This window comes from Phasianus colchicus, chromosome 1 (assembly GCF_987193195.1).
Source record: "Phasianus colchicus chromosome 1, bPhaCol1.hap1.1, whole genome shotgun sequence".
Classification (NCBI taxonomy): domain Eukaryota; kingdom Metazoa; phylum Chordata; class Aves; order Galliformes; family Phasianidae; genus Phasianus; species Phasianus colchicus.
Window position 1 is genome coordinate 80,570,198 of NC_143436.1, and position 26,331 is coordinate 80,596,528.

At 42.0% G+C, this 26,331-nt stretch overlaps 1 protein-coding gene across 1 annotated transcript; it reads left to right on the forward strand.

Moving 5' to 3' along the window:
• The first annotated feature begins 204 nt into the window (after nt 1-204).
• YBX3 (Y-box binding protein 3) lies at nt 205-25,117 on the forward strand. The gene is made up of 9 exons (XM_031610099.2): nt 205-513; nt 4,297-4,360; nt 6,255-6,288; nt 11,101-11,190; nt 11,508-11,630; nt 17,194-17,288; nt 23,081-23,252; nt 23,822-23,922; nt 24,600-25,117. Exons 1-8 carry the CDS (start codon nt 288-290, stop codon nt 23,885-23,887), a joined length of 870 nt encoding a protein of 289 aa, XP_031465959.1. The 5' UTR covers nt 205-287; the 3' UTR covers nt 23,888-23,922; nt 24,600-25,117.
• Nucleotides 25,118-26,331: the final 1,214 nt, after the last annotated feature.

Consider the following 26,331-nt stretch of genomic DNA (forward strand, 5'->3'; position numbering starts at 1 on the left):
GCAAACACGGCCACCTGTACACCGTACGGCCACACTCACGCGCGTACGGCGCCCGTGCGCGCCCCTCACCTCACCGGGGCCGATCCCCACGCCGTCCCCCGCTCACTCGGTCCAGCCGCGACCACGGTGCGGCCCCTTTAAATGCTAATGAGGCGGCGCAAGTCCCGGCGCCGGCCCCCGCTGACTGTGTTAAAACTTCGGCGGGGCCATTTTAGGGGCAGTAAGACCCAGCGCGGGCCCGAGGAACAGCTGCTCAGCGCCGCGCACCCGTCCTGCTGCCAACCAGTATGAGCGAGGCGGCGGAGACCAGCACCGCTAGCGGCACGGCGCCCGCCGCAGCTGCCCCCGCGCCACCGCCGCCCCCTGCCGCCGCCCCTCCGGACGTCAAGCCCAAGAGCCCCGTCAGCGGCGCCGCGCCGGGAGCATCGGGCGGCGAGGTGGCACCCGCCGCGTCCGGCTCCGCGGCCGCTACCGCCGCCGCCGCCTCAGGGGAGACGGAGAAGAAAGTGCTCGGTGGGTGCTGGGCGGGTAGGACGGTATCGCGTGGCGGCTTCGCGCTCGCCCCGCTGCGGGAGGAGGGTTGACGGCGAGCGCACGCCGCGCTCCGGGCCGGGCGGAGCCGCCGCCCGCTTGCGGGCACCCCGCTCCTCCCCCCGTTCCTCGCTGCCGTGAGTCAGGCTGCGCGCGGGGTGGCGGCGGCGACGACGTCGGGGTGAGCCGTCAGAGGAGCGGGGCCCGGCTCGCACGCAACTCGGCGCGAAGTTGGGCGGCGCCGCCGGTGGCGCGCGGAGCTGGGGCGCGGCTTCCCGTTGCGATTCTACGAGGCCCCGTGTCGCGGGGAGTCGGGCGGGGGCTGCGTGGGCAGCGGGGAAAGCGAGCGCAGCCATGTTGGCGAGCCGCTGGCGGCGGGGCAGGCTTGCCGGCACCTGCTGCGTGCCCGTTCCGCGCTGTCGGAGAGCCCGCGGTTGTGCGGGCTGAGCGTCCCGGCCCCGCCCGGAGCTGTACCGGGAGGGCGTGGGGCTGCGAGCCTAGTGCCGGAATCGGCTGCTGGCAGAACGCGTGGATGACCGTGAGCCCGGATCTCTGAAGTCTTGGCAGAACTTCTTTACTCTTAAAGGACATCAACTGCTTCAATAATGTCTCTCGGATCTCTTTTTTTTTTTAACTATTTCTTTTACAGTAGTAAAAGTGAAGTGCTGAATTGCTATCTCAGTACTCAAGCCCTGGATGTGCCTAGTGTGGTGTGTTGTTTTTTTTTTTTTTCTGTTTAAACTGTAGCTAAACAGGGCCAACCTGTTGAAATGGTCTGGGTATAAGTCTGCGTTGAAGCTGCTCTAGTGGAAGCAGGCTACTGTTCATTACCTATTTATCTTATAATCTACTATTAATAACCACTCTAAGTTAAGAGGTTAGCAAGACAAAAATAAGGCTTACTTTTAACGCAGAGCCCTGAGTTTCACTGAGGAAAGACAGCATCTTCTCTTTAGAAGGATTGAAATCTTAGTGCAACAGATAAAGGAGCAGGTAGAGACCTCAATGGAACTGCTGTGGAAAGGAGCCTAGCAAAGTAAACTAGTGGTATGTTCTTCCTAATGCTTTCATGCAGGTCAAGCCCTACTTCCTACCTTCTCTCCTGCCATTTCCTGGAGGGGGCAAAGAGGGAGTGAAGGCTCCCTGGTCTTTTCCTGGTCTAGTAGGAAGAATAACCCACCATGGTGATGCTTCTGCAGACAGGCCTTAATGTTAGGCAAGCTTTCTCCTCAGATGTGAGGAAATGATGCAATTAAAAAAGGGCTTGAAAGTATGTAGTAGTCTTGTAATTGATCTTATGGTACAGTACAACTAAATCTCCTCTTAAAAAGATCATGTTAGAAGCAAGGTTTGAGGCTTTCCAGGTGTATCTGAGTGTCTAACTTCTAGGTATGAGGACAAAACAGCTTTCATGTGCTTTTCATTGCTGAATTAAGAAAAACAAGGTTATTTAATTGTGGATAGGAGTGACTGATGGTTTCCCTGATACGTGCACAGCATTTTGTAGGAAATATGTGAGCTTTTGCTTGCCAATGGGATAAGACTCATCACATTAACTGCTTTCTTTGAATTGTCAGTAAGACTGGTTATGGCTTCCTTTGGGCTTGTCCTTCTACCTGCCTGATCTCTCCACTATGACAACTCAGGCTTAACAACAGCCGTGCTGTGGTCACATGGAGATCAAACATAATACTGACGTCTAATGTTCTTACCCTCGTGGTGATGCTTAAGGGGACATTGTTACACTAATGCAGGTGGGGAATACTGCTTCAGTAGTACGCATCTTAGGAATGTGCTGGAGGTTTCCTACAGTCTATGACAGTTTGTGCAAAAGGAAGAGTGTTGTTCTACCTAGCTCTGAAACTGTGTGCAGACCTCTATTTATCAGCAGCCAGCTGGCCATGTACGATAAGTTTTGACTACCTGTCCTTCTGCTAGTTTTCTGGCTCCTCTGAGAGTTTTCATAAGATCGTCAGGCTTCTCATCCTCTTCCTGATCTGATTGAAGTAGGCCAACATATTCATGGCTATTTTGAGAGAAGAGAAAAAAATAATAGGCTAATACCACAGATTGCCTTATTGTCTTCTCCTCCACTTTCCCCTGTTGACTTGCTCAGTGCAGTGAACTCTTGCCTATGTTGTGTACCTTCATAATATCAGTAAGTATCTGGACCTAGATATGACCTGATGACACTAAACCTAGAAGCATTACTATAAGAGTAGTAACTGTTGTCCTTCAGTCAATGCTGGGTAGGAAAACTTGGGGACTTTCCTCCTCTTGAAAACAAGGGGAAAAGCTAGGAATGGATGCTGTACTAGATACAGCCTTTTTCCTCTAGTAACTATCACAGTCTTCCAGGATTTTGCTTTTTCTGAATATAAACACTTGCCACAACCTTCACTTAAGTGCAATGATAAAGCACTGTTACTACTTCCATTAGACCTCAACAACAGTGTAACAGTGGACTGCTACCAGCAAACACTTCTGTTGTAGCTGTGTGTCTGGAGGATGAGGTCACTCTTTGTCTGTCTGGAAGGTGTGAACATATGTCAGTGTCAAGACTGTGTAGGACCAGAGGTCTGTTTAGCCATGCCGTTGCCTTGTGAATGTTTAGGGAAGAATACAGAAGGAGGTAATTGTTTCCAGGATGTTTTCTTTTTGCCTCAAGCAGGCTGCCTTCAGCTTTTGAACTGGAGATTGTCCTTTGAAGGCTTTTCCACTTTACTTGTTACTTATTTTTTTTCCTGAGATTTTTTTTTCTAGGAAGTTGGCATTTGTCTGACTAGATCCTTTACAGGTGTCTACTATTCAAATTACATGGTGTGACTGTTTGACACAGTATATTACATACTGCAACTGTGTGGCAGTGCTGTGTAGTAAATAACATTTATAGATCCCCTCCCAAATTCTCGCTTTCCTGCAGGTTTGGAAAGGGAAAATCTTGTAGTCCCCGCCCAGTTGCTGACAAGAAAGGAGAGATTGAACTACCTCCATCACAACCGAGTCCCTCCCACACATTACCTACATGTTGGTGGAACAAGTTCCACCAGATCCTTTAAGACACTACCATATGATTTCTACATGAGATGCCAGTTTGGTGTTGTGAGACAAGAAGTTGTCTTCTTTCTAGGAGCTTCAGGGTGGTCAGTTTACAGCTGATACTTCATGGAGGAGCTCTGGAGTAAGGAATATAAACAGAAAACAAATGTTGGGTTTTTGTTTAGAGTGGGGTTTACAGTGCAAGAGAGAGCTCATACATAAAAATAAACATGTGCTGCCCTTCTCACATGAGATTGTTGGATGATGTTTGCCATACTGCTTCTTCAGCCAGTTCAGGTTTCCAAGGAAGAAAAAAGGAGGATGTTTGAGTGAAAGAGCACTTCTAAACAGCTGCTTTCTGCTAGATATGAAACATACAGCTACTAAGCCAAATAGAACTAGTGACTGGCAGTCACCAGAGGTTTAAAGGTTTGTTTCTTCTTTCTGGAGCAAGAAATAAAATAGAGGAGGAAAATGAATGGCCAACTCTGAAAATAGGGGTGGACTTGATTGTAGATAGTGGAAGCTACCATGCAGCAAGTGGAAGCAATGTTTCCTGCTACTGCATTAGTACAAACTGAAATGGAGATGAAGGTACATCTTTAGCATTAAGGAAGGAGACCAGGTCTGGTCTGAGAAATCACATGCAGATCTAAAAGCATTTTTGTGACACTTTTGTATTATTATTGATTATTATTATAATTTGAACTGCTTTTTTTTTTCCAGCAACAAAAGTTCTTGGCACGGTCAAGTGGTTCAATGTCAGAAATGGATACGGCTTTATCAACAGGTATGTTTAAATTGATAGTCATGCATATACTGTAGAAGGACTCATGGTATGGATAATATACCTTGTGTTAGTCATTCGAACAGTGACCCAAGGAGCTTGACTGCAAGCTTGCGCACTCAGTGGCCAGGCATTCAGTAAACTTGGATTTCCTCTGAGGTGAATCTCTGCTCAGTGGTACATGTGGGATGAAAATAGTGTTAAATTCAGTACAAATTTGTCTATTAATTGCTTCTTCTGTTTACTCATGTCACAATTCTAATGAGCTGTATTATCTTTTGTGACTATGTAGCTTTCTTTTTTTTTTTTAAGATGTGAGGAAGGCTGGAAGATGAGAGGGAATACATCTTGCTAAAAATCTAGTGTGTTAAGATATTAGGAAATACTACCACTCTGAAAGAGTGGCCAGCTACTGGAATGAGCTGCCCAGGGAGGTGGTGGAGTCACCAACCCTGGAGGTGTTCAAGGAACATTTGGACATTGTGATGAGGGACATGGTTTAGTGAGAACTGTTGATGGGTGATCTTGTGGGTCTCTTCCAACCTTGGTGATTCTATAATATTAGTCAAAATAACTAAGTGCGTCTGATATTTCTTTCAATATCGTGTAACTGAGAATATTTTAGGCCTGAGTTTGCAGATCTTTTTTTTCCTCTCTAAACATAAATGAACATCTGAGTGGCACCAGTGATGTCTAGCTGTAAGAGGTGTTTGTCACGCCTCCAACTTCAGATGCATTAACAGCAGGGAATTCTGACTCTTAAGATTTGAATATCTGTTGAGGTGCTTAGATGTATGATTTATGAGAAATGTTTCCTGCATAGTGAACACTTAGACTCGTGGAACTGCTTGGAAGTGACCTTACAGATGTTGAAGTTCCAACCCCCTGCTGGTTACCAGCCAGTAGATCATATGTCTTACAAGATACATACTCTTTATCCTGCAAGTCCCTGAATTGTTATGCAGATTTAGGTTAGTTGAACACTAGAATAGGATAGAAGAGTCCTGTTCTGTGGATCTGAAGCTCACTTTATTATAGCCCTGTATCTGGCAACTGCTATCTGGTGCAATGTAAGATAGAAGAAAAGCTTGAATTGAGAAATACTTTTCTCAATCAAGTCTTTCAGAGCACTTCAGAAGGGGAGACCCTTCTGCTGGATGTAGTATAATAACTGTCTCACAAAGCTGAAGTCACTTATTCTAAGCACGGGAAGGTTAGAATGATATTATCTTCACAAAGCCTTTGTGAAGGATGTACTTGCTCCTTCTGCAGAGAATTGAGTGAACAGACTAGACTGTAGAATCTAGGTTATTCCTGTTGTGTGAGGACACAGAACTGATACATCTTCAGGTCTTACATGTGGGAGCCTGAACTGGCTGGTGTAATCTAAACAATCATATGAGTTGTTTTCTGGTTCTCCCTCCAGTAGATGCTCTTAGCACCTTGTGCAGGGTTGCTTTAAGCTTCACTGAAAGGAGAGCTGTCAACAGCTGTGGCCAGTCCTGTTGGTAGTGTTGCTTGACCTCTGGGATAACAGATCAGGTTGCAGGCACTGTGGAAGTTCTGGGAGGTGGGGTAGTGGAATAGTGAAAGGCAAGTAGTCCAGTCATTACTTATTCAGTGTTTTGTTTCAACACAAAACACTTCCCTATGAATTATGGGGCACCTCCCTCATGTTCCCCCATTTCTCTGAAGAATGGGAAGTCTTTACTGCTATTAAAGGTAGGATCCTGGAAAAATCAGACCAGCATCTTGATAGCGTAGCCTAATGCAGAATGTGTGGAATCCAGGCGATGTGTGATGAGCTGGGGGAAGGGAGGCCTTACTTGTGAAGTCAGAGATCTCTATTTAAGTCTGTTAGTCTGAACTCTTATGACTTTTTCATTTCTTTTTGCAGAAATGATACCAAAGAAGATGTGTTTGTTCATCAGGTAAGAGTGTGGTATTTGTAGTTAGAGATAAGCATTGTCGTTGCCTTCAATAGGTTTCTAGTGTAACTTCTAGAACAGCTGGGTCATTGGGGTCAGTTTACCTTGGTGGCTGCTTAGAACATTTACTTCAAATACCTCAAGTTGGCATACATGTGTTTCAGGAAGGAATACAAGGGTATGTTTTCTTTCTCTCTCAAAGTAATATTTGAAGGAGTAGGTACTGCAAACCTTCATGCTGTCTTGCGTCTGCCTTAATTTGAGCATTAAAGTTCCACCCACACCCAGAGGAGATGACTCCTCTGTTTACCTGTCTTCTCCTCTTTTCCACTACTTTGTCACTTTCCTCTTGCGCCTTGTTTCTTTCCACCATCTTAATCTGTGGGTCTGTTCTGTCTGCCCTCCCTGGTATTGGAGAGAAAGTGATCTGGCCTGGCTTTTGACCAGGTTGGGTTGCCATCAGCTGTTGCTGCATGAGGCAGCTGTTCTTGAGGAAAAAGGGGTGGAAGGCTGTGTGCTGAGTGTGCCCAAGGAGGGAGAGAGGGGGAGGCTGCCAATCAGCCCGCCACTGGCTAACCTTCTATGAACTGTCAGTAGGCTGTTCTAAGTTTATATCATGAGTCTTGGGTCGCAGACAACTTGTGGGAAGGCAGAGGATGCTGTCTGCATTCTGATGCTAACTGATTGGCTGGCTTAGATCTGCTTTTGCATCATCTGAATCTTTAACAACAAATGAAATACTGCACTTGGAGCTTGTCTCGTATGAAAGGTCTGCTGGCCATGTGATAGTTAAAATCGTGAGATTCCTCTGTAGCATAAAAGCAACAGTATCTTCATGAAATATAGCTGGTGAAATTGCCCTCAGAGTTGGTCACCGAGGGAAGAGGGTATATGCATGTTTAGTTGAAGTTGCTGCTGAATGTCAAGTTAGTCATGAAGCCACAAACTAAACATCATAACTGTTTCTCTGAGTCAAGGGGTTTAGACTCATTATTCCTAAAATGGATGAAACCGAGTAAGACTAGTGCCTGGGACAAGTGAAGGTGGTGTCAGCCCATTTTCTCAGTACTCATTCCTAGTTCAGTTAGTGGAATAGTAGTGAGAGCTCTCAATGCATATATGAATTTCTCAAGAGGTCTTAATTCATAAACAAATCTCTAACAGCCGCCCTCCTTTAATGACCATGTGCTCTGTGCATGCTGATTCAGATCTGTATTAGCAGCACAGTGGCAGTGTAAAAAGATACACAGGTTCTTGTAGCAAAACATATTTTGCACAGGCAACATTGTAAAACTGCCTTGAAAACAAGGTGTCCTTGAGATCTGCGTGAAGATATCCAGCTGTCCTTCTGATGACAAAAATTACATAGAGCATCATTTTCTGTGGGAAGACTGCCTGTGAAGGCTTCAAAACAATGAAGGCCAGCAGCAAGCTGTCTCTGCTGTTTTATCATTTGTGGAGATGATTATTTAACTGTTTGTAAACTGGTGGTGGAACTCTGATTTTATTTTATTTTTTACATCACAGGAGATGAGATGCTCTAGGCACAAACACTAAAGCAAAACTGGCTTGATGTTTTAGAAATACCACATATATCCAATGTGAACTTGCATACTAATTTGTCTGTGGACTCTGCATGACAGAGTATGTTCTCCAAGTGCAGCCTGCTTCAGCTGCAGTCAGATATTCTGAAGCTTCTCAGTTTTGAGTTGTTTTAGTACGCAGCAGCAGAAAGTGAGGGTGTAAAAGGGTGATCTGTCTTCCTTCTCCTCCCATAATTTGTTGGAAGGAGATCCTTGTTCCTGGGACCTTATGGCCACTGCTCAGTGCTGGAGAGCCCTTCTTACGTGGGGGAGCTGGATCTGTTGGGCTGTGAGGAAGAAGGAGTCCCCTGCAAAAAGCCTGCTGGGAGCTCACTGTCTTTAGTGGTTAGTGGATGTGCAGCTCCTCCTCCACTTCCCCTGCACCCAGCCTGGGATGGGCTGGATTACACTAAGCTAATCCTTTAAGAATAAGGTTGACCTAGTTGAACAGAGACCACCCCCCTCCACTACCCATGTGTACACACACACACAGGAGGGAACAGCCTGGTCTCATGATCAGGATAGGGGGTTAATTCTCAGTGTATGGCTATTGGATGCTATCTATAAACTGAGCACAGATTAAAATGCTTTTCGCTTTAGAACATGCATGGCTTGCTTTGAATTAACCCTTTGTCTTGCAGAGGACCCAAACAGTAGTATGGTGAAGGGAGAGTCTTACCTGGCTTTGTCTTGCTTGCATCTTTGTGCAGTTGGTTCATGTGGGGTGCTGTCTAGGTGGAGTGTGTTGGGGTACCTTGCAGTTTAACCCTATTAAAAGTATGCACAGCCAGAGAAGTTAAACTTAATAAGAGAGTTGGAATCAGGAGGCAGTGAAGAGGAAGCTAGTGCAGTGGATGAGATGAATGGCTCTCTCTTTCTTGTCTGAACTGATCTGTGTTTCTCTTACATTATAGTGCAGCCTAATATAGATGTATCAGTAACTGGTGTGGCAGATCATGGCTTTCATTGTGACAGTGCTGGCTGTAAACATGATGTGATATTGTGTATGGAAAGAACTTTTCCAAACAGAGTAGTGAACTAACTCTGAAGTCTGTCATAGCCTTCTGTTCATCAGTGTCCCTTTGGAAAAGACCTTAGCTTATTGTTTAGTGCTGTCTGTGTTAATACAAAACATCTGTCCCTTGAATCAAAGGCCCTGAAGCCTGCAGGATGGTGATGAACAGCAGCAGGGAGAACAGTATTTTCTCCTCTCTGGGTATATGGAGTGAAAGTCTTTTCACCAAGCTTAAAGTTCAGGCCTCTTATTTCTTCAATGTTTACCTATTGCTTATGTAGCAGTAGTGAAGTCATACAGTTTCTGATCTGAATTCTAGAATGTACTCAGAATTATTCCTGGTTGTCTTCATAAAATAACTCCAGTCTACCAAGTAGTAGCTTCTATCTTCTATTCAGTTGCAAATCTAAGTTCTGAAGTCTCTATGGTAAGTCTGAAATAGCAGTTGTGAAGTCCTGTTGAATTTATCTTCCATTACTTTTCTTGAAAGTTTGAGTAGCTTTATTAATCTTAATTATGCCCTTTGCTGAAAAGGGTTCTTTTTAGTTCTCCTCCCCCTCTGCAAAAAAGAGGACTTGAAAATACAACTTGTTGACATGTCATGCCGAGCACAAGTCTGCTGAGGTCATGCCAATTATTTCAATACAAGTGAAATAATTAAACCCTTAATCTACAGTAAAATAATTTTTAGTATTATTACTTCTTGTTTTGAAAAGCTAGCACTTCCAGATGGTTTTAGTAATGGACTGTTACAAATACATCAGCAGGAAAGCCAAGTTGTCTGTGCTGGATGGTGGGAGTCTGCCTGGTATGGTGTTTCCCAAAAGAATGTACTTGAGCAGTTCATTCTGTTCCTGTATCAGAAAAATTCTTGGATTGTTTTTTGCTTTGGTATCAATACTGTCTCTGCTCTCACGTTCTTCAGGGACACTGTGGGGTACAGAGAATAACTGTCTAGATGTGCAGCTGCAGTGCTACAAGGACATGCAGGCCTATTGCCTGAAAGGAAGGGGGCTGTTTTTTCCATCAACAAATAGACATGTCCTTTCTAAACTGGTCAAGCTGAACTTTAAACTGGCTAGAATTTTTCATTTGGTACTTCAATAACCTAAAATATTTCTCACTGATAGAATGACTATAGTTGCCATGCACTGGCAACAGCTTAGCTGTTCTTCATTTGGCCTGTTTTTTGTAAACTGCTGGTGACTCTGTTTTTTTTGCCTTGTACCCCATTTCTTAAGTGGGATTTGTGTACTTCTAAGTATTAGATCTGTACCTAACTCATTTATGCTAACAAGACACCTGTATCAGGAAACTTGAAGTATATTGGTCTTTAATTGAAGAGTACTTCAGTAAAAAATAAAATACTGGCTCAGTATTTTATTTTTTTCAGAATATTGGCATCTTCAGTATGTGGTGTTTAGTGTTCTTCAGTCTCTAAGTCTATAAACCCTTACTTAATGAGCTGACAGTAGCCTTGCCTTGCTTTGCCTTGCTTAATGCATTTTAGGAATCCTGGAAGCATGCCTCTAACTGGAAAGCACACTAGAATGATTTTCAGCCTATCAACAGTGGAACAGCCCAAATGTTTCTGTGAGTTTAGAGATTGAGGGTAATACCAAGTGGGTCTAAACAATGACATTAATAGCGTTTTTGTGTTTGTCTGAAGGAGATGTCTGAGATGATCTGTTCTGGTACTGTTTCCCTGTGTTCAATAGGGACTCACTTAACTTTCTGGGGTCTTCCTTACAGTGCTTAGGTAAAATTTTTATTTGTTACTTCAGAGTTACAGTAATTCTTTAGTTACCATAGATTGCCAAAATACCTTTTTGTTGATGTCACCTCCTCCAAAATGCTCTTGACTTTTAAGCTCTTTAGTGTTCAGTGTGTCTCCTAATGGTTGCTGCAGTTGCTGTCTTGGTAGAGCATGCAGCAAATAGAAAATTCATGCAGAATGGTCCTCATGCAGTAGGCTTGAGAAAAAGCATCTTGGGACAACAGCTGTTTTGTAAGCTCGTGAGAATTGAAGGGGTAAATTCTGATTCAATAAGGAGATCCTGTGCAAAGAGATCTATGTATTTTTATATATTCTGGTATTGTGGCTGATCATCTGGTATGTGAATTTGAGACTATAGCAGACAGACTGTTCTTTCCTCATCTGTGAGGCTTTGAGGGCAGGAATTGAACTAATGCATCTTTCTGTATCTTTATTTAAAGACTGCTATAAAGAAGAACAACCCACGGAAGTATCTGCGCAGTGTTGGTGATGGAGAGACTGTAGAATTTGATGTGGTCGAGGGAGAGAAGGTGAGATTACTGTGGCAAAGAGGTGTGATCCAACAGAGTTCTCAGTATTCTTCTGAGAAGTAACACAAGTTTTGCTGTGTATCTAGTCTTTTTAATGTATTAATCCCTGGGGTGGGTGACACTCACATTCTCACTCCATAACACCAGGATTATGAATAACAGGCCTGCTTTTGCACTACCTCTGAGGAAGAAATCTGTACAGCTAGGAAGTGACATTATGCATACAAACTTCATGTTTTATCTTCCTTCCCCTTCTTGCTATACCTGGCTCTTCTCTTGCATACATGTGGCTTACATTCTTTTTTTTTCACTTCCAGGGTGCAGAAGCAGCTAATGTCACTGGGCCAGATGGAGTCCCTGTAGAAGGCAGCCGCTATGCTGCAGACCGCCGCCGCTATCGACGTGGCTATTTTGGCAGACGCCGTGGACCACCTCGAAGTGTAAGTTTAACTTTTAGTTTTATATATATTTTTTCAACAGTGGTCATCCTACCTCCACAGTAATTCTAGTTTTCTCAAGAGAGGGAGCTACAGGTGCAACTCATGTTAATTAAGTTGTGAGTGTTCTTTAGTAATATTCTGGCTTTTTGCAGCACATTACTGATGTTGTTGGTGATAGCTCTGTTATTGGGTGTCTGGTGGGCTCTTTCTTTTCATCCCATTCCAGAACAGTCTTAAGTATCTTTCTGGGTGTTGGGATATCTGCTTGTGGAGAAATAAGATACCTAGGCAGTTAACAATGCCCTATAGATGAAGCAATAGGAAGTATTTATACTGACCTAAGTAAGCAGTGTAATAATCACTTGTGAAGGTTGATGGAGGAAGTTTTTTCTTTAAAAGCTCATTGGTTTTTGTCTGGCACAGTTTAATAAACTAATTGCTACTCTCAGGTAGCATCCCTTAATGGAACTTTGTCTGCAGCAGTGCAGTATAAAAATGCATTTTTCTTCAAACTGACCATCTAAACATGTTCTAAACAGTTGTGCATAGGTTTGGAAGACTTTCCCTCAAGATTTTGCAGAGGGGAGGTCAACTAAGTGATGTGTGGCCGTAGTTCTGACAGTTACCATTATCTGTTTTGTGCTTTTGTTGCACTGGTGCCTGGAGCAATCCAATGACTTGAACATAGTGCAGGCTTGACAGTATCATTTTTTTTCTTAACAGTTGAGTCTGATCATCATTTACAGGAGTGTGGTGTTCTAGTATGAAAGCTTTGCTTTACCCAAGCAGCATACCTCTCCATCTTGTTCTGCAGTTGCCAGCATGGAGGCATCCTTCCTTATAGTCTAGCTGTTGATGCTTGTCTATTGAAGTATTTTCTTTTAATGCTGTTAGATACCACCAAACTTTAAATATGTGAAAGGTGTTCTTTGAATGAAGCCCTGTAGACTGATAGAAGTTGGTGATGGCAACTGATACTTTATTACTGAGTGTGTCTTTGTAGTGATAGTTTGCAGCTTACACTTTCATTCCACGCAGCAGAGAACTAAGTTTTGATGATGAGCTAACAAACTAAAAAAGAAGAATATCAACTAGTTGTGTTTTAGTATCAATTCTGTTTCCTTTTGCTCTCCTGAGATTAAAATTTCATTCACCTGTCTAGAGAATGCTTTAGTTTATAGTATTTGTATTGTCCTCCTTCAGATTTTAAATGAGCAAGCATAGAGGGCTTTGACACCCCTCTGTACTGTGAATATGTAAAGCAGCTCTTTTCCTTTTGCCTGAAGAATGATTGTGTGAGGCTTGTCTCAGGCATGGGGAACATTGAATCTCAAGATTCTTGTGCTGATGTGTTCTTGGACATCTGATGGAAACTCATTAAGATGAAATTCTCACTAGCATTTGATAGTATAACACATTTAAATCCCAATACTTGAAGGCATATGGAGCAAGAGGGGGAGCAAAACAATGGTTCCATGTTATTTTCCTTACACTTGCTTATATCCAAATCCTCAAACTGGTACCCAAAGCACAGACCTCAACGGTTATGTGTCTGGGGCCTGCAAATCTTGAGAGAGTTTTTTATATGTAAAAATTAATATTTTTATATATAAAAACTAGAAGCATACTAGTCTTCCTCAGCAATCCATGATTCTGGAAGAATTATGGCCTTCAAAATGTGCAAATGATCACTGCTCACAAAGTTTCTCTTCCTCTTCAGTTTAAGATTCCTCTGAGTGTTCAGCCTGCCCAACAGTGCTAACAGTGCATTGTTCCTTCTAGATTTGGTGTCATCTGTGAGCTTAAGAGTAGATTCTGTTCTGCTGTCAAAGATGCTGGAGATCTTACAGTACCATCCCTTAATGTGCCTGCCTTTAGCAGATAACCAAGTGAACTCCATGACTGCTGTAACTTTTCAAATGTGATAGTGGCCAGTTCCTTGAATGCTCTTAAATGCATTCTGTCTAATCACAAATTTGGATGCATATGATTTGCTTGAGTGATACATCACTCTCAGAGATGAGCTCAGTCGAGTTCTTTGGCTGCAGTTATGCCCACTAAACTTTGTGTATGTTCTTTTGGGCCATTCTTGTATTCTCAGCTAGTGAGGACTGACCAGTTCTGCTGGGCTTCCTTCCAACTTGTTGATTAGCTGTCTGAACAAATCAAAGCCCCACTCTAATGAGATCTTTTTAGGGACAGCAAGGGGCTCTCTGCAGGGACTGTCTCTGAATTGTCCTAGTGTAGGTCAGTGAAACCACTCTTAACTTACCCAAATCTTGTTATGCCTTGTTTGCTTGCTTTTGATCAACTGTTTGTAGACTGAATCATCTGAAGCAATTACCATTTATTTTTGGAAGCTTCTTGCAGCAAAAAGCATACTCTTCATTTGGCAATAGCAGTTCCACTATATTTCAAATTAAATTTTCAATATTTTAATGAGACTTCCTTACCTTCTCTTCTGATTTACAAAGGGGTAGAAAAGTTAGCAATGTCTGAGCTGTAAGGTGCCATTCACAGAGAATAAAGGTGGTGCCTCTCTATGTGAGTCCTGCAAGATAGATGCAAATAACTCTACTTTTGAGACTTAAACTTAAGTTACTGATGCTATGCTCAGCCTTCTGTGTCTAAAGAATAACTGTTGTTGCACACCTCAAGGAGTAGACTTCACTGTATCTAGCCCTGTTGCTCTTCTGATGTACTGGGCTACAGAGGTGAAAGGCTTTTCCATAACTCAGCTGCCACATTGCTGGTACTGCTTACAAAAGAGAAAAAAAGAGTTGGGGGGGAGGGAAAATCAATCCATAAATCAAGTTTATGGATTATAATAACATTAAGCTTTAATATGTTGAGGTGACTTCCAGCCTTCTAGAGCTTCTAAATGATGTCACTTAACAACTCCAGTTCATTCTTCTAGCCTAGCAAGACCTATTTCTCCTTGCTTACCTCTGTGAGCTTTGGTAAGTATGCTAAATGCTATCTTCTGTTGGCCTTGCTAGCTCAAATGCGTCTGTACTTCTAGACACAACTTACTTGACCTATTTTTGAGTATACTGTGTGGATTTCAAGAGTGAAGAGAAACTTCAGCAATCTGAGACTTTTAACCAGCTTTAATGGATCTTTATTTGAACTGCTTGGGGAGTTCTGTGGAAAGCAGTGCTCTCTTGTATTGGAATCTTCAATTTCTTTATCTGAAGATAAGAGGCTGCAATCTTCCATGAACAGTATCAGAATACTATTACAAGCAATGGATCGTGAAATAACCTTGAATTGATGATATTCTCATTTAAGAACTGCATGCATTACTAGCGAAAGAAGTTCTATACATGGATCAGGTGAAATCTCTTGGGAAACATTTTAAAGGTTGACAATGTTTCCTATAGAGAGAATGTGAAAACATGAGTACTACTGTATGAAAGTTAGATTTCTTCAGATCATTCACTAAAAACTAATGAATGAAATTAAAGAGAAGTGAAAAAACTCCTTGTGGTTACACTTATGCTTAAAGACATTCTGGTCAGGGGAGGGATTAAAACTCAGTGTCTTCATGGTTTAGTACAGTATGCTTACCTGTTTTGGTAGTCTTCAGAGAAAAAGTGAGTGAAGCTGACCAGTTCTTTACATCCATCTTATTACTAAAAGGTAGTATGTAGAGTTGGAAGGCTTCAGTGGAGAATGTTAAGTGCATCATGTAGTAGATAATGTATATGTTGTGAGTTTGGTGCTTTTAATAGTACAAATGAAGTTTTTTGCAGTAAATAAATATAACTTATTGTCAGGATAATAAAACAACCTTAAAGCTTGGCTTCTGTTTTCTGGTTAAACTGTATTTAGTGACTTCTGGCAGCATAGCAGCTTTATTCAGGAAACATGCTTTACTTCAAACTGGCAGATCTGAGAAATTATTAGCTGTACAAATGTGCTAACTGAATCTTTGTGCTACTGTAGAGGATGCAGGAAATAGCTGATATTTCTGAGCTAAGTAATTCATGTTTTCAACTAGCTACTTAAAACAAGCCCATGTAAAATACTCACGTATCAGCATTTGATTCAAGACGAGCAGGGAAACCAGTGTCTGCATTGTTTTTCAGTAGAAGCTTTATCAAGGTTTTTGTCATTAAATGAGCTAGAGACTGTTCTTTATCTGAGATTTCAGTGCAGCATTCTGTGGGGAGGAATGTGTTTGGGCTGTGCTATTGAAGACATAGGAATTCAATACTATCTTTTAAAGAGCAGTGAATTTAATGCTAATTGTCCAGTGCTATAAGAGAGCTTTGATGAAATCATGACTTTGCACTCTTACCATTGAGTTGGCTGATGCTTTGTTAAACTCTGGTCCCTTAGACAAGACCTTTTAGGCCTTTGTGTTTTCGTATGTTTGACATTGCAGCACTAGAATTTCAATTGTTTGGTCAGAAATCCTGGAGAAGGGAAACAGTGATTATGCTGAAACTTTCCCAGAATCATAGTATAAGGGAGATAGTAATATACTTGCTTTGATTTTACTTCTTTTGCTTTCAGGCATTGCTTTTTCTTTGGTCTCCCACATCTGTGCTTTCCCAGACTGAATAGCCACATCCTTTATGGAAGGGAAATCCCAAGACTTCAGGACTGTTATTAGCACACACACTTCACTATGCGAGGCAGATATTGACCTCTCCTGTCAGATTTAACTGTCAAGTTGCATGGAACAAAGTGTCTTTAATATAAACAGGACAGAGTGGTAATGCAAACACTATAATGCTCAGAAGTATTTTCTTCAAATAATTCTTAAGTGACTACAGAAGTCATTGGGAATAAATAGCTTGTTACATGCTGAATCAGTTGCAGAAAACATTATTCTGTTTCCAGGTCTCTTGTTGAATCCTTCATTTTGGAGCAAAGAATAGTAAAACTAGAACTGTAAGGCATGGTGCCCTCATATCAGACACCACTGGCATCTTTTGGAAAAAGAGAATGCTGTAATACAACTTTATCAATTTTCCAGCTGAAGGGAAGGTCTCTCAAAGGCTGATATTGAGTGAATATATGAGCTGAGTATTTGACATGATGCAGTATTTTTGTCTTTGAACTCTGTGTGTCGTCTTCTTGGAAAGAGAACTTTGTTTAATGAAGTCAGTAGTGTCTAGCAGTACTCAGCATGGTAACTCTCAGTCTTCCAAATTCAGAAGTGTCTAGGTCAACAGCTGCCTTTCCATTACATAGTTACCTTTTTGCAATTCAGTGTCATGTCTTGAAACCTACTTTTGTATGTACTGGGGAGATCTGTCAGGTTCCTTACCTTTCCCTTGAGGCAGGGAAGGGACACTAGTAGGTGGCTTTCTCATAGTAAAAGAGAAACCTGAGCAGCATAGCTAGCTCTTGTTCTGCCCCTGATCTTTTCTTTGCCAAAATAAAAGCTTTATCTGATGCCTTTGGGCTTAGTATGCTGGGGTTTCTGTACAGGCTTACTCTTGCCTGAGCCCAATGACTTGAATATGAGGTCTACAGTCAGTATATTGCCTGTGAAGTAAGGTCATCTGTGTCCCTGATTTTTATTTTGTTTGCTTTATTTTGGTTTTAGGGTGTTGAGGGAGAAATCAAGGATGGGGTTACAGAAGGAGGACAAATTCATCAGCAAGTCCAAAGGAATCCTACTTATCGTCCTCGCTATCGCAGGTTTGTGCTGTTTTCTTTGCTCGTCATTGCAAATAAAGTGTAGTCTATAAAACCTTGAAGAGTAAAAAGCTGAATTCCCAGACATTTGAGTATGTGTAAATAGTGGAGAGAATGGGAAGTGTTTAAATTACCAGGAGGAAGGTGTAATCTTAGGAGTAAGGAAATAGTTCTAGAAGTTCTTGATCTAATTGTATGTTACTTATATCCAGGAACAGGTCAAGAAAGTGCAAAGCTATTTGTATTCTGTACCAACTCATTTCAATATGTTGCTCAGCTGTGAGAAGTTCCATGTCTTCCCAGTTTGAATTCTTATACTACTTCAAGCAAGCAACATATTTAGATCCTGCTTGACATGGGGCAGTTGATCCAGTGTCTGCAGTGGCAAAATGTGCTTTGTAAGACTTCCTGTAGACTGCAGCCAATAGTCTAACGTTATATTGCAAACTAGTGGCTTGTGTAACCAGGACTGAGATGGTTGTATCACTCAAGCTTAGGTCTAAGCACTGGTGCTATTTGTATGTACAAAAGAGCCTGTTTTTCAGGAGAAAAATGAAGTCCTGTTCTGTCCCCTACAGAACATCAGATACACAGTAGGATTTCAGTTACCTTGTAATATGCTGTGTAGGAGGTATTGCGATTGCGAGTGAGCAAGGGCCATGAAGCTTAGAGGTAGAGGGGGGAAGGGAGGGAAGATCTTAAAATCATAGAAACCTTTGGATTGAAAGGCACCTTTTAAAGGTTGCCTAGTTTTAACATCCCTTACAGGTACTTCCTACTAGATCAGATAGCTCAAAGCCCCAGTCTGGTGTTCTTGAACATTTTCAGAGCTGGGGCTTCCACAACTTCTTTAGACAACCTGTTCCAGTGCCTCACCACCCACACGGTAAAAAAAATTTTGCTTAGATCTAATCTAAATCTACTCTTTGATTTAAAACCTTTTTTTTTTTTCCTATAACTGCATGCCCTAATATAAGTTTGCCTTCAGCTTTCTTGAAAGCTACCCTTTAGATACTGGAAGCTGAATATCAGGTCTCCCTGGAGCCTTTTCTTCTCCAGGCTAGGCAATCCCTACTCTCTCAGCTTCAGCCCTTCTTCCCAGGAAAGGTTCTCCTGCACTCTGGTAATATTCATGGCCCTAGACTTATTTCAGAGCATTCATAGTCTCAGAGAGGAGCTCAGTACTCCAAGTGGGGTCTTGCAAGAGCAGAGTGGGAAAATCGCTTCCCTTGACCTGATGACCATGCTGCTTTTGATTTAACCCAGGATGCAGTTAGCTTTCTAGGCTGCAAACATACTGTCAGCTTATATTCATCTCTTCATCCACTAATGCCCTGTATAACCAACAAATATGCAGAGTGGTGTGGTTAGGCTGGTATCTACAGATTGTATAGCTAGAAAGATTATCATGGTGGAAAGGGATAATCAGAAATAAATAAAATGCTCACTTGTGTCCTGGATTTGCAGGAAAAACTCAGAAGGAAGCGATCTCCAGAAAGAGAACAGGGCAGTGAGCCCTAAAATGGGATCTAGGAGAGGTGAAACCAGGCTTTACCCCTTCTGGTCACACAGGTGAATTGCCTACCTGTGCTCCTGCAGCTGATTCAGTGCTTGCCTCAGGTGATCAATCAGAGGTTCAGGCCATGATTCAACAGTTCTTATACACACCCCCAAGTCCTTGGCAGGTCTGCTGTCAATCTAGTTGGTATTCATGTTTGTGATTGCCCCAACCAATATGCAAGACTTTGTACATGGCCTTGTTGAACTTCATGAGGTTGTCACCTTTAAAATCTGTTAGCATTCCTCTGGAAGGCATTTTTTATCTCCAATGTTGACTGCACCACTTACCTTGGTGTCATCTGCTGACTTACTGAGGATGTACTCAACTCTTTGTCCATACCACTGACAAAGATGTGAATAGTGCCAGTCCCGATATCAGTCACTGAGGAATGCCCTGTTGTTGATCTCCACCTTGACATCAAGTTACTGACTGCAACTGTTTGAGTGTGACTGTGTATTTTTGTTTTTTTTAAATATACTGAGTGATCCATGTCTCTGATTTGGCGAAGGCAGGCTGACGGAGCTGGGCTTCATCACTCTGGAGAAGAGAAGGCTCTGGGGAGACCTCATTGCAGCCTTCCAGTGTCTGAAGGGAGACTAAACAGGAGGGAAATTGACTTTTTACATTAGTAAATAGTGATAGGGCAAGGAGGAATGATTTTAAACTAAGGGGGGAGATTTAGATAAGATGTTCAGGGGGAATCTTTCACAGAGAGGGCGGTGAGGTACTGGAACAAGCTGTTGAGAGAGGTTGTGGGTGTCCCATCCCTGGATGTGTTCAAGGCCAGGTTGGCCGGAGATCCCACTTGTGGCAGGGAGATTGGAACTAGATGATCTCTGGCTTGAGTTGGAAGGGACTTCATTGTGTGAATTACAATGGGTTTCCTAGTAACTTCATCTGCTAGTGTTCCCTTGAGATCCTTAAATGCATCTTATCAGGTCTTGTGGGCTTGTGCAATATCAGGTTCTTTAGATGGTCTCAAACTTGATCTCTTCCTACAGTAGCTGGTTCTTAATTCCTCCAGTCTCTTTGTTTTCTGTGAGTTGGACAGTGTGACTAGAGCATTTTCCAGTGAAGATTAAGGCGGAAAAAAAAAATTATGGAGTACCTCACCCTTCTCCATATTTTAGATAACAAGGTCTACTACTATTTTCTTACAAAGAGGGCCCACTTTTTCCCTAGTTTCCTTTTATCGCTGATGTACTTAAAAGCCTTTCTTGTTGTTCTTGATGTCCCTGATCAGATTCAGTTCTTTCAAGGCTTTTGCTTTTCTAATCTGATCCCTGGTTGCGCAGATGATGACTATGTTCCTCCATCCTTGTTTCTGGTCTCCATGTGTTTCCTTTTTGTATTTTAGGTTTGTGTGAGACCTTCTTGTGTTTTTGCCTGACTTCTTTTTAGTTGCCTTGGACTTAAACTTATAGGAGGTGATTATTGAATATTAACTGACTTTTCTGGGCCTCTCTTCTTTCCAGGGCTCCATACCCTATTTTTCTACCAGGCAGGTTCCTGAAATCTGTTCTCCTGAATGATAGTGAGTTTACTGTGTGTGCTCCTTGTTGCCATGATCATCTCAAATGCTACCATTTTGTTGTGACTACCGCCAATCATAGAATCATCAGGGTTCAAAAAGTCTTATAGGATCATTCAGTCCAACCATCCACCTATCATCAGTATTTCCTACTAAACCGTGTCCCTCAGGACAACTTCTAAACATCTCTTCAACACCTCCAAGGATGGTGACTTCCACCTCTGTGGGCAGCCTGTCTCAGCGCCTGACCACTCCCTTGGAGAAGTAGTATTTCCTAATGTCCAACCTGAATCTCCCCGGCACATCTTGAGGCTGTTCCCTCCAATCTCACTGCAGTGCTGCCCTTGAGCTTCATGTATCTCACCAGGCCTTGTTGGTGAGAACAGGATCCAATGTAGCACCTGTCCTCCTTAACTCCTCTTGCTTTGAAAAAAGCTATGATCAGTGCATTCCAAACCTCCTGGATGGCTTATCTGTTGGAAGGACAGCACAACAAGGCATATCAGAGTAGTCAAAGTCCCCCATGAAGATCATGGCTTGTTGAACATGAGTGCTTATTCTCCATACTTCATATTTGCATAGAGGCATTTAATTTGGGCCTTTAAACAAACTGGCTTACTGCCTGGTGGAGCTGAAACTCATTTGTGCTTCTCATCAAGTGTTATTCCTTTGACTTGTGGTACTGTTGTCTCCCAGACTTTCAGAATTGTGAGTGGTGTGAGAAGAGTAGATGAAGTTTCATTATTTCATTTCTATTTTATTCTGATGTAGAAATAAGCTATGAGGAGACATCAAATGAAGAAAGTGAGATGTTGAAAGAAGTCATGCTTGAAGCATATAGTTAGAACTTCTTGCTGCAGGATGCTGGGGAAATACAAGCTTTTGTAAGCTTGAGTGATGTGGGTCACATAGCCAGAAGAGAACATGTTACAATGTTACTAAATAGACTGACTGTATCTAGCTGAGGAAATTTCCAGAGTGGAAAACAACTGGACATTAGGAGACTACTTAGGAGAAATAGGCTTCTTTATCCTTACTTTTCCCCAGGGATCCATGGAACTGGGTTAAAGGGGTTCTTGGAGACCCAGCAGGACTCTTTTTTTTCAAAAAAAAAAAACACCTAACTATACATTATTTGGATTTTACATGAACACAAATACTTTCCAGTGGGGTAGTCAGTGTAACTTGCTGAGTCATCTGTGTTAGTCATCCCTTAACTTGGCTAGTATAGGATTTTTATTTTTCCTGTCCTTAATTTTCTATTATTAATTCTGACATGACCACTCCAGTTTCAGCCCTCCATGTTGAGGAAATGATTCCATAATTGAGTGACTCAGTATAGTTAGAAATATTAGTGTATGAAATACCTACCCTCTGACTATTATGCATTTTGAGGTGTTGCCCACTTTTTTAAAACTTCCTGTAAGTAATAAGTCGCAAGAAATTGGATTGTTTCCTCTTGAAGGATGAGTGACAAATGTGATGCCTTATGGAGACTATTCTTAAGGAGCAGAATTGCATTAGTCTGCCATACAACATACTTTACTTGGTCCTCCTCATCTGGTCCTTTTTTATATAGCTTACTGAGGTCAGGTTTCAGCTTTGAATTTGGATAGATTAACTATTAAATGGGTACAATTCTAGTTCTTTGCATGCTTACTTGGGGGCAGGAAGGAGCAAAAGAATCTTGCAAAAGCAAGAAGTAGCTGAAAATTGTAGGAATAACGAGATGGTCCTTAACTGCAATGACAACATGTTCCATGCAGAGTTAAACTTAACACTTCTGTGCATGCTAAGTCTACAACTACAAGCCTTCCTTTTCCACTCTGAGGTTTTCTAGCACTTAGCACAGTCATCCTCAACACAAACATTATCTGGGGCTGCAGGAATGTGGATAATACTGACACTGTATGTAGCAATCTGACGTGTATAAACTATTACTGAAAGTCCTCGTAAGAGAGAGCTTACTATGTACATTCCAGTGTGAGTGAATTATGCTTCTGTTTAGGTTAACAGTGCGTGTAATTGCAAGCAATACCTAAATCTAGTGATGCTAGTGTTTCTGTTAGTTTTTTCCTTGGGAAATCTAAATAGGCTTTTGTACTGGGTAACTGGTTTAATTATTCCACCTAATGGGAACAAGATAGTAGGCAGTGACTTCTAGCCATATTCTGACATTATTGTGAACAGAATACATCAAGTAATCTTTGTTCCTGAAGTATCCAAGAAAGCATTGCATTTCCAGTGTAAGTGACCTTCAGTTCTCCTTAAGATGCATACTTTGTGGTCAGGAGAGGCAACACTGTATTGGTTACTTGTGAACCCTCCCTGGATATTCCTTCTCAAGTATAAGAGGGATTCCCAGGAACTGTGGCATTTGGTTGTAAGGCTGGGCTGGTCACTGATTTGTTTGTTTTTTTTTAATTCTCTTAGCCAACAGTTCAGGTGGTGGCTTTTTATTGCAGAACAGACAGCAGAACATGCTGATGTAGTTCCAGCATTGAGATAGTTCAGTGAGAGGCACTCAGGCTAGGACTTTCTCTTGAACTGCATGACAGCGGAACTCCAAAGGAATTGTTTGCTTGCATTCTAAACTATAAAAGATGGTAGTTGGCTAGTGAGGTTTTTGCTGGGCTGAAATTAAGTTAGTTTAACTGTCTCAGGCTACTTTTGTACTTAAATGTACTTTTCTGCCTCTTCAAGAGGGCCCCTGCGCCCACGCCCTGCCCCGGTCACTGGAGAGGCTGAGAACAAAGAGAACCAGCATGAGGCCGGTGCTGTGAGTCAGCAGCCACTTCGCCGTGGGTACAGGCGCCCATACAACTACCGGCGTCGGCCTCGTCCATCCAATACACCAGCTCAGGATGGGAAAGAGGTAAGTATGCTCCTGGCCATGTGGCAGAAGCTGAGTTTTAATGGGATGAGTGTAAGAGATTTAGGCAGGGGGATTTGACAAGTCTGTTGGTATGTTACAGAAAACTGATGGCAAGTTGATAGTAAAGGTAGCTGGCTTAATTGCCTGTTTCTTATGGACTTGTTTGAGCAGCTTACCTTATATAAAAAAGCAGCAGTGGGATAGGAGTTGCTTCTAGATAGTCTGACTCCAATTAAAAACTGTAATAAAGACTTCTGAAGTAGAAAAACACCTTATCTTCCAGCTCTGTTTCTAACTATGTTTCTGAAACTATCCATTTCCAGGACAGGAGATGGATTTGAAAGCTCCAGATCAATTTCTTGAACTGTACAAACTAGATTTAGATTAACTGTTAGTAATTAGACTTTACCCTAGTGAGGAGACTTTATTATTCTATCCTATGCATACAAGGTGGTTTTTTCCATGTCAGAGCTTACTTAAAAAGAAAAAAAAATAAAAACTGCTATTGGACAGTGAAGGGACTTACTTGGTCTTTACCTATAACAAAAATGTTTTTGTTTTTGTCTCAGACAAAGGTGACTGAAACACCTGCTGAAAATCCTGCTCCAGTGACTGAGCAGAGTGGTGCTGAGTAATGTCAGGTTCTGCAGGCACCTCTACTATCCCTCAGGTAAGGAGCATAGCTAGTATCTTTTTTGAGTGAAATGGGATTTCTAGGACTCCTGGGATGTGGCCACATCCCTATATTTCTGGCTAGATACTTGTAACTTCTGAGAGCCTTTTATAGGTGAGTCAAGGAATTTGTTTGTCTGCATCTGTCTGTGTCTGTCACAAAGTAAAGTTTGCTTTATCTATGTAGGTAACTCTGCTCTTTGAAAGGGTAGGTAAGAGCAGGACAAGGGGAAATGGTTTTCAGTTGAAGGAGAGAAGACTTAGGTTGGATATCATGGGGAAGCTCTTTACTATGAGAGTGGTAAGGTGCTGGAACAGGCTGCCTAGAGAGGTTGTGGGTGCCCTATCCCTAGAGGTGTTCAAGGCCAGGCTGGATGGGGCTCTGGGCAGCCTGGTCTAGTATTAGTATGTGGTGGAGAGGGTTGGAGACTCATGATCCTTGAGGTCTCTTCCAACCCTGGTCATTCTGTGATTCTGTGTGTGTGTGTATATATATACTCTAATACCATGTATTGATGTAATACCATGTATTGATGATTTGGTGCTTTAGGAAGATGTGGTTCTCAATTTGTAAATGAGATATGCTGGTCATGCTTGTCTTAATAAGAATAGAATATTCTCTGCACTAGGAGAGGAAAACTTTAAACTGCTTCTTTAATTTGGCTTTTTCAACAGGTGTCCTAAAATATAAGTCAGAAATAACACCAAAGAAACATTCAAGCAATAAATAAGCAACAGTGATGAAAGCAAAGATTCAAAACATCAGAACTAAAAGCAGGAGGAAGAAAAAGAAATACCAGCAGCTGAGATCCAGGGAACGCCTGCAAGACAGATGCATAAAGAGTGATATTTGGAAAGAGCAACCTCCCCAGTTTCAAGAGCAACTGTGGGTTTTTTCTTGTTTAGAATTTCAATGTTTCACTAGTATTGAATTTTTCAGTTTTTCTTTTGGTATCAAACTGAAAAGGGGAAAATACCCAATGAAAGAACTGAAATAGAAATCAAATGCTTTTCTTTATTGGATGCTGGTGCTAGACCTCCCAGGTGTGTTGAGTATTTTTTTTTTCTGTGCCAGTCCTGTTCACTTCAGGACATGGGGAGGAGAAACTTCAGCTTTCCTTGGTAAGATCTATTTGAAACTGTGCAGCATGGGTGACGTTCCTTGCAAATAAAAGTGATTTCAACTACCAAAACCAATCCATTGGAGTGTTTGTTTATATTTACCTTTAAAATCATTAATGGCTCTAATCTTGCTGCTTCAGTATTTACATGTGAAAATGAACTGCATCTCTTAATATGCACTGATATGTCTTGTCTAAAACACTGCTGGAATATGCATGTGCAAAGACTTGACTGGATTAGTTATGGCTACTGTAAAACAAAAAAGCTTCTGCAAATCAGACAACAGAGCTATAACCTACGCTATCCTCTTTAGTTTTCTGACTTTAGGTTTTTCTCTGTTACTATACTGCAGTAGTTGTTTGTAACATCTAGAGTGGATTAGTGGGATATTCTTCCCTTCTGGTTTGCAAGGTTTTTGTTGTTGAAGCAGGAGAATCCAAGCCTATAGGTTCCTCTCTGCCCAGAAAGACTTAAGCTGCTACTTTATTTTAGCAAATAAAGTTCCAAATAATGGCAGTACATTTCATTAGCCTCTTCAGTTTTCCTTACCTGAAATAATGATATCTTTTCACTTGCACCATTTTGTGTTAATAACCAAAGAGTTATACTAATATGTGTGGGGTTTTCGTGTCCTTCCCCATACCTGGGCTGTTTTGCATGTTATCACACTACTGCCAGCTGCTGAGTATGGGTGTGTTCCTTCAGCTATCTTGTTGCATGCTTCATTCTCTGGCCCTGTATTTCTCACATTCTTGCTTTATAGTTGATGTTATCCTGACCTTGAATAATGTATTTGTTTCCTTAAAACACCTAATTCTGTTCCTAGCGATACAACACTTATCCAGCTTCTAGTGAATATTGCTTCAAGTAAATCCCCTTTGGTATGGAGCAACATTGTATACATTTAAGACTAAACAAAGGTGGAGAGATTTGTGGCAGGTAACTCCTACTATTGTCCCCCTCTACTTTCTCTATTCTAACTAAAAATCATACGAGATTCTCTGGGGTCTTACATTTCCATGTTACTCCTCAGGAAATGGGGAGTGGGGAAAGGAAGGGAGTCTTGGGTAGTGAATAATAAGGGCTGGAAGTAAATTGCTTTGGAGCCTTACTCCCCTTCTCTTCACCTGGTGTGAGGGAGTGATAAGGGAAGGTATGATGCATGGATTGCCCTGCCCCTAGCTTACAGCATTAAGTATTTCTTGGCTTGCTTTTGCAATCAGTGAGTTAAGAACTCTGAATAAACAGTGAAGTGAAAACTACAGACGTGGTTCAGGAATAAAAG

Coding starts and splice junctions, on each gene's coding strand:
- YBX3 (XM_031610099.2), top strand. CDS start 288: ATGAGCGAGGCGGCGGAGACCAGCACCGCTAGCGGCACGGCGCCCGCC. Junction 11,191..11,507: donor ATGTGGTCGAGGGAGAGAAG/GTGAGATTACTG, acceptor TTTCACTTCCAG/GGTGCAGAAGCAGCTAATGT. Junction 11,631..17,193: donor GCCGTGGACCACCTCGAAGT/GTAAGTTTAACT, acceptor TTTTGGTTTTAG/GGTGTTGAGGGAGAAATCAA.